General features: G+C 44.3%; 1 protein-coding gene across 2 annotated transcripts in view; it reads right to left on the bottom strand.

Moving 5' to 3' along the window:
* The window catches only part of agrn (agrin), a 266,995-nt gene that overhangs the window by 27,529 nt on the left and 223,885 nt on the right, over positions 1–15,581 (bottom strand). For both annotated transcript variants that reach the window (XM_068330831.1, XM_068330841.1), the window contains 7 exons: positions 14,733–14,857; positions 14,522–14,627; positions 9,980–10,414; positions 7,708–7,833; positions 4,282–4,409; positions 1,290–1,404; positions 83–202 (listed from right to left, as the gene is read on the bottom strand). In XM_068330831.1, coding sequence (XP_068186932.1) covers positions 83–202; positions 1,290–1,404; positions 4,282–4,409; positions 7,708–7,833; positions 9,980–10,414; positions 14,522–14,627; positions 14,733–14,857 — 1,155 coding nt within the window. The remainder of the gene's footprint in view (positions 1–82; positions 203–1,289; positions 1,405–4,281; positions 4,410–7,707; positions 7,834–9,979; positions 10,415–14,521; positions 14,628–14,732; positions 14,858–15,581) is intronic.

Genomic DNA, 15,581 nt, shown 5'->3' with positions numbered 1-15,581 from the left:
AGTTCTCAGACCTCCTGTTTAGGACTGAAGTAAATCACCTCATGTATACCATAAAACTCCTTTTCACTTTTTCTTTCATTACCGTAATTGGTGAAGCGAACGTTCTCATTTTCTGGCTTCTTTACGGTGATGCTGGTGTCTTTGGAGGCCTTTAGCTGTTTCAGCAGGGCTCCTTCGATATCCTCCACCGTGTATCTTGTATCTGTTATAAACATGAGGTACAACCACTCAAGGCAAGGCCTCTGAGGAGCACTTCACAGCAAATACAGAACCCTGGCTCCTTTGGTGGAACAATGGATGTATCAATAACCCCTGCGTAAGACAGGTGGGGGGTCTTCAGGGACCACTTGTCCTCCACCAGCGGCTTGACTGGCCTATTTCCAGATGAATCACTCTCATAACGTGTGCTGCAGATGTTTGCTTTACTGGCCATGGAGAGGCACCGCTTAACGCTGTCCGTCGCCCGTATAAATGGCATGAAGGACGCTAAACGATGTTCATAAAAAAAAAAGAAGCACCTGGGTTGTGGGAAGGGATGGTACACTATAAGGGGAGCTTAAAGTAGAAGACAAGGGTGATAAAAAGAAACAGTATTTTCAGGAACCTTTGCAGAAAAATTTTAAATCTAAAACTCGAAGCACAGGCAAAAACCTCAGTATGATGTTACTTTTAGGGTGAGGGACGCTGAGGCATGCAAGAGATTAAGTTGGCATTGAGAGGAGCATCAAAAATGATATAAATGAAGTAAAGTATTCAATAATTCCATGTTTTATGTGTCCTCTGCCAAGGATGTGAGATCCTCTAACTGTTATTTTAATATTACAGCTAACTTTTCATGTGAATTTACATCAGAATACACAACAACAACAAAAACCCAGTTGATTTTGTGTAAAAACAAAGTGGAACATCCTAAAAAAAAGTAAAGCACAACTGATTTTTTTTATTGCTGCATTGCCCCCTAGTGTACAAAATGTCATTTGCTTTTTGTATGAAAATGACTGTACAGAGGACTAAAAATATTACCCTGAAATATTAATCATTAAAATCAGTGGAGTAAGATGAGCAGGAAGCGTGGAAAAAAAACACTATCATTAAGGAATCCCAGCTAATGTTGAAGAATTGACCATGTGATGTGTTTAAAAATTGAGATTGTTTCTAAAAAATAATTAGGTCTTCCATGGCCAGTGGCCTAAATTTCATGTCAATTTCATTTAAATTTAGTTTGTAATTATTGAGCTATCTGCCTTTGAGCCACAGCGTATGTCTCTGTTTCTTCAGAGATCACTCACCTGGTTTGAAGTGGGCCTCCACAAAGGCCAAGATGTAGTTTCTGGGAGCCAAGTTACGGACACGGACACTCATAAAGTCTTTGCGCACCTCTGACTTTCTGAACAGCTCATTGAGCTGTTGAAGGAAGAGGAGAGAGAGAGCGAGTGATAAAGCAAGAGGAGAGAATGGACAGAGAGAAGAGATGATAAACGAGGCTGGTAATGAGCTCCACGCTATCATAGCCAGTGAGTCCAATCCCAGAAAACTGTACTCTATCTCACAGGAAGAAAGACTGCCTTTCAAACTGGGGTGCAGAGAAGAAACTTATCGGGTGTGGGTGCACAAATTGACATTTAGCTGCAGCCGTGGCATTACTTGTGAGGATAGTGGAGCAGAGATAAATGCCCTGCTTCCCTGAAATGTGCTCCTGATTGGTTTTGCTTCTGATGACCCTGCTGTGTGGGAGCAGGAACACGTTGGTGTTGTAGAAATTAAAAACAAGTTACCTTTGGGGAAAAAAATAATAAAAAAAATCCAATAATTCATCTTTAAATTGAAAAATGTTCAAGTCCAAACTTAAAATACACATATTTTCCCACAATTCCGTTTTTGTCTGTATGAGGGAGGACTGAAAACTTGAAACCAGCGAGAGCATCCAGGAGAGAAGCTTTTTAAATGAGCCGCTGGTTGGAATCACAGCAGCCCTGGGTTTTGCTCACCCACTCCACTGGAGCGTCACATGAGTGGCTGCCTTCATTGTTACAGATGAGCGCTCCTCACACACCCTATCTGAATTTCACTCGCTTCACAAAAGCCAATCATCATCCACAAAATTATGCTCTGAATCAAAATTCCCGCTTCATGCATTCTTGTCAATAAGCATTTGTCGTGCATAACGCTCAGCAAACACCTCGGCCGCGCTTCCTGTTCTTTCAGTACTGTAATTGTGGCGTTTTCACACACTGGAGAGAAGAGTCCCATGGCAAAAAGGTGATAATACGGTCAGTGACCTTGATTTAGAACGCTCACGTCAGATTATGAACCCTCAGTGAAGTAGACGGGTCAAAACCTAATTCTCCTCATGTGGCTTTAGGTAACATCGCTTCACAAACTGACCCAGATAAGCTGCTCTATCGCTTCGTCCATCTCCCACAGATTTATTCACTAATTGTAACAGGTTGTGGCGGAAATGTGGAGCCTCTCAATTCTTTTTTCTGTGCACAGTATAACTGTGTACATCCTGTGTGTGTGTGTGTGTATGTGTGTGTGTGTGTGTGTGCGTTAGGAGATGATGATGGGGTGGCACACCAGGCGTCAGAGAGAAGCACATGTTAAGACCATTAAGCACACATACACACAGACACACACACACACGCGTCCCCATTTCATCAGAGACTCACAACCCAAAAGCGGGGGACAGTGAAGCAGGCCGAACCACGCTGCGCCGGGCTGAGCCCCGACTGGCAGACAGCAACCGGCATCATGACCACACAAACTTCTGAGACTCATTCCAGAACAGGAACTCGGTTCTGCTCATATCTGAAACCTGTTAATTAATCTCACATGAGATGCTGCTTGTGAAATGTCTGGCAAGCGATCGACAGTTTAGTTGTTGCACAAGCCTGCAGAGAGCCGCTAGTTGTTATTATAGTTCTCTTATTGGCCTTGTCTAATATCTATTCTCACTCAGCCCTCCAGCTTGCATGCTGAGTTAAAATTACACAGCAAAATTCTGTGAAAATTTCATAATTAATGAGCAGCACAGGAGTAATGTTTCCTGGAAATCATTAGAATCCTCATTTTGCTCTGAAAAGGTGGTGTTTGATTACTAAATTCTTTCCTTCAGGTCACCTGAAACAGTTTGCCAGTAATCCCCTTTATTAAAAAACAAATATCAGCCAAAGTGTGCTGCATCCATCTGATTTGATGTAGTCTTCTCCCTGACTGCAGCCAACAAATGTGCTTTTTCATTCTTATTTTTTTAGATTTTCATTGATCTTTCAGATGTCCGACCAAAAGAAACCCTCCAAACCAGTGTGTCTGTAAAGGCTCCAATGAAGCCTCCCTCAACCTTGCAGGAGCAGCTCGTATTATTTGATTGGTCTGGCTCTAGGTGAAGACTTTTATTTTCTCAAAGCACTTTTTATCTTGAGTCACAAGCTTTTCCACTCCAGCCACAAATTTCAAACAAGTTTTATGCTGTTAAAAGAAACGTAAAGGAATGTAACAGAACTCTTCTTATTTTCTCATTAAATTAATATAAATATAGAAGTTTGACTTATTTTGAGATTTACTTTTGGATTTTATTTTTAGTTTCCTTCCATCTTCTGTCTAACTGTGCCTGTCTTACAGCCCTGCCCTGGCTGGTATCACCTGAGTCTCATTATCCTCTCCTCTTTTTTAATGTATGCATTATTTATTGTATTTTAACATCTCCTTCTAAGCGAGGCTGTTGTTGTCCACATTGCAGCCTTTTTCTTCATGTTTTCTGGAACGCTCCTAAATTTGCACTCTTTTCAATTCTTCCTGCACCCCCCCCATTATATATTATTTCCTTTAAGTTATTAACCGCCTTGTAACAAATCTGCTTGTCTTTCCTTTTCTAACTCTGCCCTTGCCTTCTGTAAACTGTTTCAGGCAGCTGAATTGATTTGGTCCCTTTTCTGTGAATTTAACAACATTGTAATATTCCCTGAACTTCAGCATCTCTGCCTCTTGCACCTTTTATTTGATCTCTGTCAAAATTAAACCTTAATTTAGGGAAAAAAAAAGAGGTCAAGAGAAGATTTTAAATTAAACATTGATCTCAGCAAAGTGGTATCATTCATTCCAGGCCTCATTGACCTGATACTAACTTGACACAAGGCATGCCGTTTTGAAAACCTTTGCTGAAGTCTCGTTCACTGGTCCACTTTTCAAACTAAAATGGTAAAAATGTAAAGACAGTAACGTTTGACAGGTTCAGCTTGGAGACATCACTACTGTAACACCACTAGCTGCTACTCCACTCACAGCACTCTCGATGCTGCGGGCCGTCTCTCCAAACAGCTCCGACTTGGGATCCTCCATCTCAGGGGTGTAGAAGATCTCCTGGCCCTCCAGCTGGTCCAAGTGCAGGAACCCGCTGAACCTCGCGGTGGCTGGAGGGAGAGGGAAAAGTTGTTGAAACGCTGTAACTCACAGGAGTTCATCACGCGGTTCCCGTTGCCTTCACAGTGTTGGTTTTGGGCAGGTGCCAGTTTGGGGTTAGTGATGAATTGTGTGTATTTGACCAGGGAAGGTTAGAGAGTTTGCTGTTGCTTGCATGGGATTACAATAAGGGCTAGTCAAAGTGATGTGGTGGAAGAGGTGGAGATATGTGAGATGTCAGAGAAAGACAGGAGGAGCAAGAAAATGGGAAGATGGAAAAATGGACCAGTTTTACCAGACTGAGACTGATCCGAGATGCTAGGCGGGGCACGGAGGGCTAGGTATAAAGACAACAAGTTAGAGAGACAAAGACATGAGGGGAAAACACAATCTGAGGAGGAAACAGGGCAGAATCCGTCAGAAGTACCATCTACAGAGAGGCGAGAGCCTCTTGTCTGACCTCGAGGATCATATTGATGAAAATTCATCAACCCTCCGCGTGGTTTCGTTGAACAAAGAGGAGAGGGCTTAAGCTGGAAGTGGGAGAGTTTGTGTACGTGAGGTAGAAAACCGGGGACAATGCAAAACCCTAATGTCAGCCCTCCATGCTTCTTGTAATCAGCAGAACAAATTGCCCGAATCAATCACAGTTGTCCCTGCCTGAGCACTGCCTGAGAGGACAGTGAGGATGCTTGTATGATTATTGTGAAAGATAGCCGTAATTGTCTCTTTAATGCCATCAGAGCGGTGACTGACACAGCCTGCTCAAAATTACAGGAGAGCGACAGCAGACTGTACTCACCCCGCTCACGTTCTATCACCCCCCCACCCCCACTTTTACAGTACTTTCACGGGCAGCACACATCGATTCAGATGTGACGGCGGCCATAAACCAGAGGCAAATGGGCGAGGGTTGGCTGATAAGAGAGGGGAAGAAAGAAAAGGGTGGGGCAGCAAGAGAGATCTGACTTTTAATCTGCAGAGAAGACAAACATCAGAGAGGATGATTTTCCAGCTCACTGCAGCAGTGGACATAAAGAGAGACAGAAAGAGAGTGATAAAAGAAAGGACAGAGCTATTTGAGATTCCAGTGAACTTAAAAATGTAATGGACTGTCAGACTTCCACTGGCATATGGAAGAGTTTACAGAAGCAGGAGGTTAGTGTGACATTAACTTTCTCATAAGTAATTACTAGCCGTTATGTTTGATGACGAAGGAACAGTACATGCAGGGTCTGTACTGACTGCTTTACACATTAACAATCAGTGTTACACTCCAAAAACTGAAAAACAGTTTCTTAATCGATATCTGAAATTCACTGTGAAGCTTCAACGATGAAATAAACATTCAGCAGATCATCTTCAGAGTGTGAACATCTTGGTTAACTTCAACCTTGAGCCACTTCAACTTTTGATGTTTCAATAAACCATGAAGACTGGAGCGAGGAACTAGTCAGAGTATTGGACGGTAAAATGAAAAGGCACCAATGGATGTTCCAGCATGAGAGACGCATCATTTCACCGCTAATGAGTGGAGGATCGGCTAAGCCCTCCTCAGGAGAAAAGGATCGATCCGCATATCGTGCCTCCTGGTTTTATTGGGAACACTAGAGCTGAATGAAGTATTGATCACTGGTGTGCTGTCATTGTTTGCTGAGATAAATATTTACAGGCTTTAGAGGATTTGTTTCAATTGTTACCTTACATCTACAACCTGTTCCGACTGCTTGCACAACACAAGTGTTTATAGCCTTCTGGATATATGGTTAATTCCCAAAAGGTCATCTGGTCCACTTTGGTTGTGTTTGGTTTTACATTTTCTGTAATGAAAAATCACAAGACAAAAGGTGTCCGGTGTGGGACTGAGCTCTGCTAATTTATAGAATAGATTTGATTCATTCAAAACATCAGAGATGCAACTGTGCCATAATTTGTGGACTCGACTGTTTCAAGTTGTGGCCCGTGGCTCCGTTGGGAGCCGAAAAGAATCCTCTCTTTTACAGACACTGAGACTAACACCACCGAGATGAAAATGGAGCATATTTCAACTGAGGGACGGGGAGATAGAGGCAGAGAAGCAAAGGGCAGAAAGAAGCCCTTTATCTTCATGAACTGACTGTGGCAGAAGGCCCTGATTGGTACAACAGAGTTCTGCCTCTGGAGTCTCTCGACTCTCCCTGCCCAAATCCAGAGAGAAATTTACTGATGCAAGACTGACCTGAGATTGACTGAGTTGATGGAGAGAAAAGAGGGAGATACCAACAGTAGTACTGACTGATAAAGAGAATGTGGGAGTGAGGTGGGAGATTAAAGGAAATACTGAGAGAGTGAAAGAAGGCAGAAAAACTGGGAGGAGACATTGATGGTTATTTCCAATCCTATGTGAAGCCACCCCAAAAATGATCTTCACTAATTCCTTAAACAAAATAGCGACATGGACCTCATCAGGAGGAAAACGACTGAACTCAGCCTCACTGTCTAGTTTTGCGACACAAATTAAACATTGATTACTGAGGGTCAGACTTAACGTTTCACTGAGTGTTTTGTCACCGTTTTTATTTGCTGCCACCTGTCGATAAAAACATTTCCATAAGAGTGAAGTGATTCATGCAAGCACCACTGCAGGAAAGAACACTTTGCCACCTGTTGTCCTGGTTGTTTAAGGCAGATGGCACAAATTAATTTTCCCAAATTAAACCTTAAATATGAAAAAAATAAAAGAAATAAACAGAAAATAGGAGATTAGTGAGATATTTGATTATTAGCATTTGATTTTAACTGTTAACACTGAGGTATTAAAACAACACAAAGTTGCGGTTTAACTCTAAGGTGAAGCATTAGACTCCCCACATAAAACAATTATAAAGCCTTCTTTAATGCATAAATAACTTCTAAAATTCGCTGGTACCAATTGTCTCTTCTGCTTCTCAGAAACAAAGCAACAAGGAATATTTCCCAGAATATTGAGACACATATTTTTTCAGAATCGGTGCATAAATTTCTTATAGCATTTAAGCTGGATGTTCTCTACTGGTATTATTATAGACCTTTAATCTTTATAAAATTACACTAAAAGGAAACGAGATATGGAGTTCGCATTGAGCTTCAGTCAATACTACAAAATGCACACTAAGAACCCCCATTGATTGACATACAGTAAATGAGTAGAACAAATGCCTTTAAATAATAATGGGGTTTAACCTCCTTTCCTATGCCTGTCATTTATTGACTAAGTTGAGACAAAGGCACAGCCAAGGAAACATGGGGAAATCTTCAGTGATTGGCCGGGGCAAGGGTATGTTGACTTACAGGGGCAGTTGGTGCCCTCTGGATTGCTGGCTGGTGTCTTGCCGTCTGGGCAGCAGCCGAACTCCTTGTTGTCACAGGACGACCGCTCCTCAGCTGTGGGCGTCGTGGCGCCGGCCACTGTGGGACCTACAGACGATACATGAAGGGGTCGTAATAATTCATTAAGATTTAGGAAACTGATATCCACAGACTGGCTTACCTCAGAGACAACAACTACTTCACACACTTTCAGTGGCTTTTGTGATGAATGCTATTTTTTCTTCCCAAGATACACTTGCATCTACAGATGCATGCTTTGCTGACCTGTGATTGGATGGGATGCCATGAAAGGCATCTGTCAGGAGTAATTACAAGGCATCCTGAATTGATTCAACACCTGGAACTCATTCTGTCAGGGAACACATAATGGGCACTGTCCCCACGGCCCACACAGAACACATTAAAAGATGACAGGATGTGATAACTGATCACTGCTGATTGTTCGAGAGTTACCTTCAAGACTTAGAAGGTACAAAAAAAGTCATTAGCAGTCACGTTTGCCTTTACGTCACCGTATATCTGTATATCTAGGGACATAAAACATAAAAATAGCTTGGCTTTCTCAGGTTGAAAAATGGGAGGGTGTACCAGCAGCAAAGCTCCATTCCGTCTAATGATGGTGTTGGGAAGGGGTTGTCTTGGTTGAATTGGTGCAGTTTATGGCCGCGCAGAGATTACAAATAATGGTGGGGGCAAGCAGCTAGTGGCTAAACATGTCATAAAGACGTCAGAGGCGAGGGACGTCGTGCTCAAGGACTCGCGGTCAAAGGAGGCAGGAGGGGGGGGGGGTTGGGGGGGTGGAGGACGGCTTAAAGGGCATCTGTTGGCGTGTGGTCTGCAGATTTACAGATGCTGAGGAAGAGAGCTCTCATGGGGGAAAGAGGGCAGTGCATAACAGCAAGGGGACGCCGCATGACTCCAGTGGGAGCCATGAGAGCTGTCAAATACATACATACAGACACACACACACACACGCACGCACGCACGCACGCACACACACACACACACACACACACACACACACACACACACACACACACACACACACACACACATAGGAAAACACATTTCACCACTGCAGACACAAAAAAACCCCACACAAACATACACCTCTGACCCGCTCACATGTATACATTCAGACAGAGATACAGTACACACACTTGATATTGGACAAACTCTGTGACACGAGCAGAGGGACACACATCCAAAAAAAGCGAGTACACACGATGTAATCACATTTAGCAATGCTTGGGTGTACACTCTCTCACACACAAACACACACGCGTGCACACACAGACACACACACACACACAGACACACACACATACACACACACACACAGACACACACACACAGACACACACACATACACACACACACACACACACACACACACACACACACACACACATATACACAGACAAACACAACCAAAAGACAATGGGTCTCCTTGGCAGACAGGTTTCATGCTCCTCACGTCACCAAGCACTCTGGTCAACCTCTGACAAGAGAATAAATCTAAGGCTACAGGAGCTGGAGCATGAGGGGGGGAGGAGGAGGAGGAACAACTGAGGAAGAGCACATTGGGGACAAGGTGTTTCATCAATTCCATCCCGCTACAGCAAGCTGTCAAGCAAGGTGGATGGGTGTGAAAAACCCCCCCAAAAAGTTGATCACTTGTTGTCCAAAAGGAGGCCCAGAAACAGAAACCTGCTGTTCTAGTCGAGAGGGAATGCTGAGATGAGTCATGTGACAAGGAACCCCCTCAAGCACTCACACCTCAGCCTCTCAGTCGTTTCTGTCTCAAGTCGGGCTGCAGAAGCGCCCCGATGCAGGGCGACAGTTTCGTCTGCTGAAAGCCTCTTTCCTGGGTTTGTTTTGCTAGCTGTGCACCGGTGGAACGGGACAAAAGAGCACGGGTGATGTAGCAACGGTGAACCGTGCAAATACATTCTTTTCTGTCTGAAATTGAGAAATGCATCTTATGCGAAATGGTACAAACAGCATGTGTTTACACACATTCCTCTTCCCTGCCTGCCTGCCTTTGACATTTGTCTCCAAAAAACAATTTCCATACAAATACAATAGCTGTTGTTAATGTAAGTTTCAAATAAAAGATGATGGCATGAATGTGATATGAGGTCAGTTCAGGAACGATTTCTCCCACCCTTTCTTGAAAAAAACACACAAATCAGAGCATTATGGGTAATGACGTGAAAGAGCTGGGATTTACCGACTGACTCCTCTCTCCCACTGGCCTCCGTTGGCATGCCGCTACCTGCTTCCTCTCCCAGCTCCTCTTCTTCTTCGGTCTGGTCATCCCCGCTTGGCTCGCCGCTGCCAGAGCCCTCGAAGGAGGCCACAGCAGCGGAGGGGACGGGGCTGCTGTGGGAGGGGAAGGTGGTGGGTGTGGCGGCAGTGGATTGTGGCTGCTGCTTGGTGTGGATGGGGTGGCGGTGGTTTGATCGTGGATCGTTGTGGATGAGGGTGGGGAAGGGGGTAGTAAGTCGAGGCCGCTCAGTGGTCTCTGTCTCAGGCGTCCTTGGAAGCGGTATGGCCCACACCATGTTAGGGTGGAAGGTGGTGGTGATGGTGCCGGCAGCGGCTGTGCTGGGGATGGTGGCGAGGGGGTTAGGGGTGGGTCGGTCTGCCGCCTCAGAGAGGATTTCTGGTGGAGGGAAGGGGAGGAAGCAAGGAATGGATGAATGGTTGAGCAAAGATGAAAATGTTTGATTTTGCTATACCTAACTCCATTACAATCTATAAAATCAAACCACAGTAAATAAAGACATCATCATTAACCAATAAAGCAAATAAAACCAAACCACTTAATGATCACTACGTCCTCTTCCTGAGAATAACTTATTACCTCTGCATTTAATGGATGATTATGCTGTTTATACACAACCCTCCTCCCTGAAGTCATTATGCACACCTATACACCAACACTTAACCGCACACCTACACGCGCACACACACACACACACACACACACACACACACACACACACACACACACACACACACACACACACACATACACACACACACACACAAGCCCGCACACATAGAGGCTCTGATTTGTAAAAGCAATCTTAGCAATGAATAAGATGTCAGGAATCTGTATTTGACAAACCTAAAGTAATGAAAGTGCATCCAAATGCAGAGTGAATATGGAATCTGCCAACCAATGACAAACTGCTTTCAGCGTTATGCACTGAAAGTGTGTTTCGACTGCAGACGAGTTATGTGGCCCAACCACACTTAAACTACTCCAGTCAGCGTCAATGCACAGTGCAAAGCACACTTTGTGCTTGTTTGTGTGCACATATGGCGTGTATTTGTGAGCACAATATGCATGTTTGTGTGTTTCAAGCATGCTGTGCCAATGCTTATGAATTATATATGCATATTCAAATGCTGCCCTCCAGTAGCAAAGCTTTAATCACCAACAGCCAGCGCCTCCAGTGATGAATGATTGATAGAAATGGGGCAAAAAAAGCCGGCTTTAACTCTGGCTTCAAAGACAGCAAACTGCTGCTTGAAGAGAGCGTGAGCATTCGTCAAAACCACACCAAACACGCGGACGACAACAGACACACAAAAACGCATGGCAAGACATTACTCCAAATGAGGAAGAGAGAACGGGCTCTCAGTAGAAAGTTCATTTTCAGTGATGCAAGTGTAACATAGGACAGAAACTCCTGTAGGGGAATAAAAGAGTAGGCCAAGAGATGCTATGACAATAGTGTTCTTGTTATGCCCCATGAGTATAGATGTGTGCTAGTGTGTGGGTGAAATGAACAGAAGATTAAAAAAAAGAACCCACACCATAGATTTGCGCTTCATTAGGATTCGCCTAACATTATGCGTAGGACTTAATTACACTGCTATAATCGCCTATTTGATCGGCAATTATTCACCGAGGTGTGAAATGTGATACCTACTGAGACGGCAGAAAGCCTGGGAGACACACAGTGTAAGCTTAAAGCTCAGCAGATATTTGTATAGAGAAAGATTTAGTGTGCATTGAGCAGTGATGCTATCAGCAAGAACAGTGTCATGCTTTGCCTTTCCTCTCGGCTGAACCTGTCAGTCAGTTGCAAGCTTAGCGTCCGGATGCTAGCTCACCGGAGAGTGCCTAATGTTTGGGAGTGTGTGCTTATCTCTGGAGCGGCGATCAACATGACATGGGATGAAGGAAGAAAAGCAAAACATGTCTAAAGGAGGAAAGAAAGATCAGGGACACTGCTCAGTTGAAGCCTCTCTTAATCAAGTTTAACAATCCATTTGCTTTTTATTTCCTTTTTTTCCCTCTCAGTGGAGCAATGGACAGTTATATCACAGGGTGAAAAGGGGAAAAAAAATGACTGCCATCTTGGCTTGTCTCAGCCGTGTAGTTATCGTTGAAAGGTGGTTATTAAGATTGTGTGTGGAGTCGACCACGCTCAATGTAGAGGAGGAGTCTGGATTCTGAATCCCACCGGGCAAACACAAGGGAATCGGAGAGTCAAGAAGAAGGAAATGATAGGGGTAGAATGCTTCCAACAAAAGCTTTCCAATAAACGTGAAGAAAAGGGGTTAACAAAGCCAGCCAATGGAGAGTACGGACAGACAAACAGGAGAATGAGGGACTGAATAATGAGAGAAAATTGCAGAACATGGTGATGACAACAGAACCCGAATGTGCTGTCGATGCCATATGCTGGCATTTGTTGCCAATTTGACGGAAACCTACAGGTGACAACACCATATGGGTGTGCTGGTCATTGCCAACTTGGTGGCCATTTTACCCTAGTGGCAGAATTTGCTCATCAGTCCAAATGCCCTCCTCTGCTGTCTGGTGCAAGAACTCTTGCAGTTTTTTTTTTTTCCAGAACTGCTCAGATATTTCATCTTTTCACAGAGAGGCAGCATTAAAGCAAGAAGATTTCATCCCTATATTCTGTGGCTGTGCTGCCTTTCAGGAAGGAGACTTCAGACGCAGTTGGGTAACATCACAAGCTGCAAGTTCTCTGTGACAAGCAGAAAGATGTTAAGGCCCTTATTCTGAAGGACTGCAAGTTTTCCTAGACTGCTCATTAGTGGCATACTGAGCAGCAGCAGTCACGCTCAGTGGTATTACGAAAAATTGCTACGGATCAATAATGCTAAAAAAAGGATCAATATTCACTCATTTATACAAGCCCTTGGCATGGCCCTCTTGTCAAATCACATAACAGCTCAGTGAGCATCAGCATGCCAGAGCGCTCAGGCCGTGTGTCTGGAAACACCGCATGCAAACAGCGTGAAGGAGTACAGGCAGGTCTGTGGCGTGGTGAGGGGTGGAAGCAGAGCAAATGCTAATTCGTACCCATCCACACGTGAAATGAGCTTGAGATCTAACCCCCGAGCCGACAGCAGCGGAGGAACAGCTACCCGCCGAGCGACCGCATTCGGGGGAAGAAATTAAAAGATCCTCTGTAGCTGTTGGTGGGCTCAAGTGTTCGCCTGTCTGTTCCTGCCCTGAGGGGTCTGCAGAGGAGTCTGCTGTGAGACATCTTCCTGCCTTCTGTGTGTAGAAATGCTAGGTGACGGATTACACACAACCCACTTCTCTATTGCCAAGCAACAGAAGAATATCAACCATACTGGATTTTGGCTCCTTTTTCTGGCGACCCTCGGCAGTGAATTTGTAATTAACAGATGTTCAGGGACTTATCGAAGCCTTGTCGGTCTATTTTTGTGTACTTTCTATGTGTACCTGCAGCTGCAGTTTAACACAGATCATGTTAGCAGCCTTGCTTCCTATGGATTTGACCTACTTTTCCCCCCCAAAAAACTAGTCAAAGGAAATGATGACACAGTATTAGGTCACCTGATCTGTGGCCGCTGAGTAATACGGGTTAATGAACATTTTCCCATCTCTAAAGCTGCACACCTGGCATTAGCTGGTGGTCATAAACTCACAGCTGGCATTCCTCTTCCCAGCTTAGCTTACTGCCGATGTCTGTAGAACCCCATCGTGACACAAACTGGCTGTTGGTGCAACAAATTCACCGGACATGAAAGGCACGGCCTTGGCGTTCATCCCGGGACCTATTAGATTGATGCACACAATCAGCATCTGACCCAAAGGCTAAAAGCTGCACCTTTTACTGAGCACACATGTACTCTTCATCCACCATCACGCTGAAGCAGCATCATGCTCCAGGCAACACATAGCTGCCAGGGGCTTGATGCATTTCCCCACAGGAGGGTTTGAAGACGACATCAAATCCCAACAGAGGAGTGAAAGGAAGTGTCATTGCTATCTTGTGGGATTTCAAGGCTCAGACTCCAGTCACACTAAAACCCTTTGGTTTTAAAAAGACAGAAACTCTTTTCCATATAACTTTTCTCCTGAGTCCTACTCATTTTCGCTCTCAACTGTCAGACAAGTAGGACAGAACTGGCTAGGTTGCCCTCTATTTCCTCAGAGAAATTAACTCAATATTTGCCATTAGACAATCATAATCCTGTGGTTTTATAAGACAGGCAGAGTTGTCAGAAAAGTACTTAAATTCATATGAGAAAGTGTAATTGCCATCATGTTCAGGTACATTTCTGTAGAAATTCAAGCAAATCTTACACACAGGTTGCTCTAAATTTACTTTCTGATAGTGACATGGATGCAGACGCAGAAGGAGGGGGGTAATTCGAAGAGGATGGCAATGCCCACTATCTTTTGATAGGTCCTGACAGCGGTGGAACATCCATGTGATGCGTGATAGATGGAGACTTGGACAGAGCTCACCTGTGCACTGTCCAAAGTGCTGCACTGTGATGTCCTTGTCCTGCCTACAGGCTATGGTCCTCAGCTGGCATTGGTCAGCGTAGGTCACCCCGTCGGAGCCACACACCTGCTCCATGGTGACAGAGATGGAGAGAGGGGAGAAGTGAACACATGCTAACTTCCTGTAGGCGATATATAATGTGTTACAAAACATCCGGTCAGAATTACCCACCTTGCTCTGTTTTTTCTCATCGCAATCTGGAGAAGGGCATTCACAGTGGGCTTGGCCGTTCACCTCAATGCAAGACGCTCCAAAACTGCACACCAAATCTTCACAGGAAGTTGGAGCCTCGACATCTGTGGAAGAAAGGGGCTTGTGTTGTAACTGAACAGTCCCATAATCGTACAATGCACAGCAATGGAGTACAGCTGCTTTGTGAATTCTGTTGTCTGAAAATGTTGTGCTAATGCAAATGAGTTCAAATTTAAATCGTATGCATATTAAATGATAGCAGCTTCACAATTTCAGAACTTTTCCTTGTGTTTTCTGAACTGTCAAAGACAGTTTTCTCTTCCGTGTACCACCAGTGAGTAACTTCTGGTTGCAGAACACAACGCCTCAGGAAGAACGAAAGTGCCAGGTGGCACAAAACCCAAAAAGAATCTTCAGTTACAAGAGCTCTGTGTTTGTTTACAGTCAGAGCTTTGAAAGACGATGGAAAATCAAATTAAAAAGATAAATCTTAACCCTCTCAATTTACCAGTCAATCTATGTTTATACCCTCAACCAGGTCATGAGCCCTGGTTGAGGGTATCATGGGAATCATTCGAGACACTTTCCACTAGAAGGAGACCCTGTGGTAGAGACTGGAAATGCTGGAGCGGGTATATCTCGGCTGACTTGAGAGAGCTGGAGGAAGTGGTTGGGGAGAGGTTTGGGCTTCTCTGACATACAGATTCACTTTTACACCTGTCTGAGATGCTTACACTTTGGGATCTTTATTTTCTTTGTTACACATAGTTAGGAGTCACCCAAACTCATCTTAATAAACTGGATATCACGATACAGACACTGTGCTAG

The sequence above is a fragment of the Antennarius striatus genome, chromosome 2 (genome assembly GCF_040054535.1).
Source record: "Antennarius striatus isolate MH-2024 chromosome 2, ASM4005453v1, whole genome shotgun sequence".
Taxonomy (NCBI): domain Eukaryota; kingdom Metazoa; phylum Chordata; class Actinopteri; order Lophiiformes; family Antennariidae; genus Antennarius; species Antennarius striatus.
The sequence above is the reverse complement of the archived record's forward strand: the minus strand, read 5'-3'. Positions and strand labels throughout refer to the sequence as shown.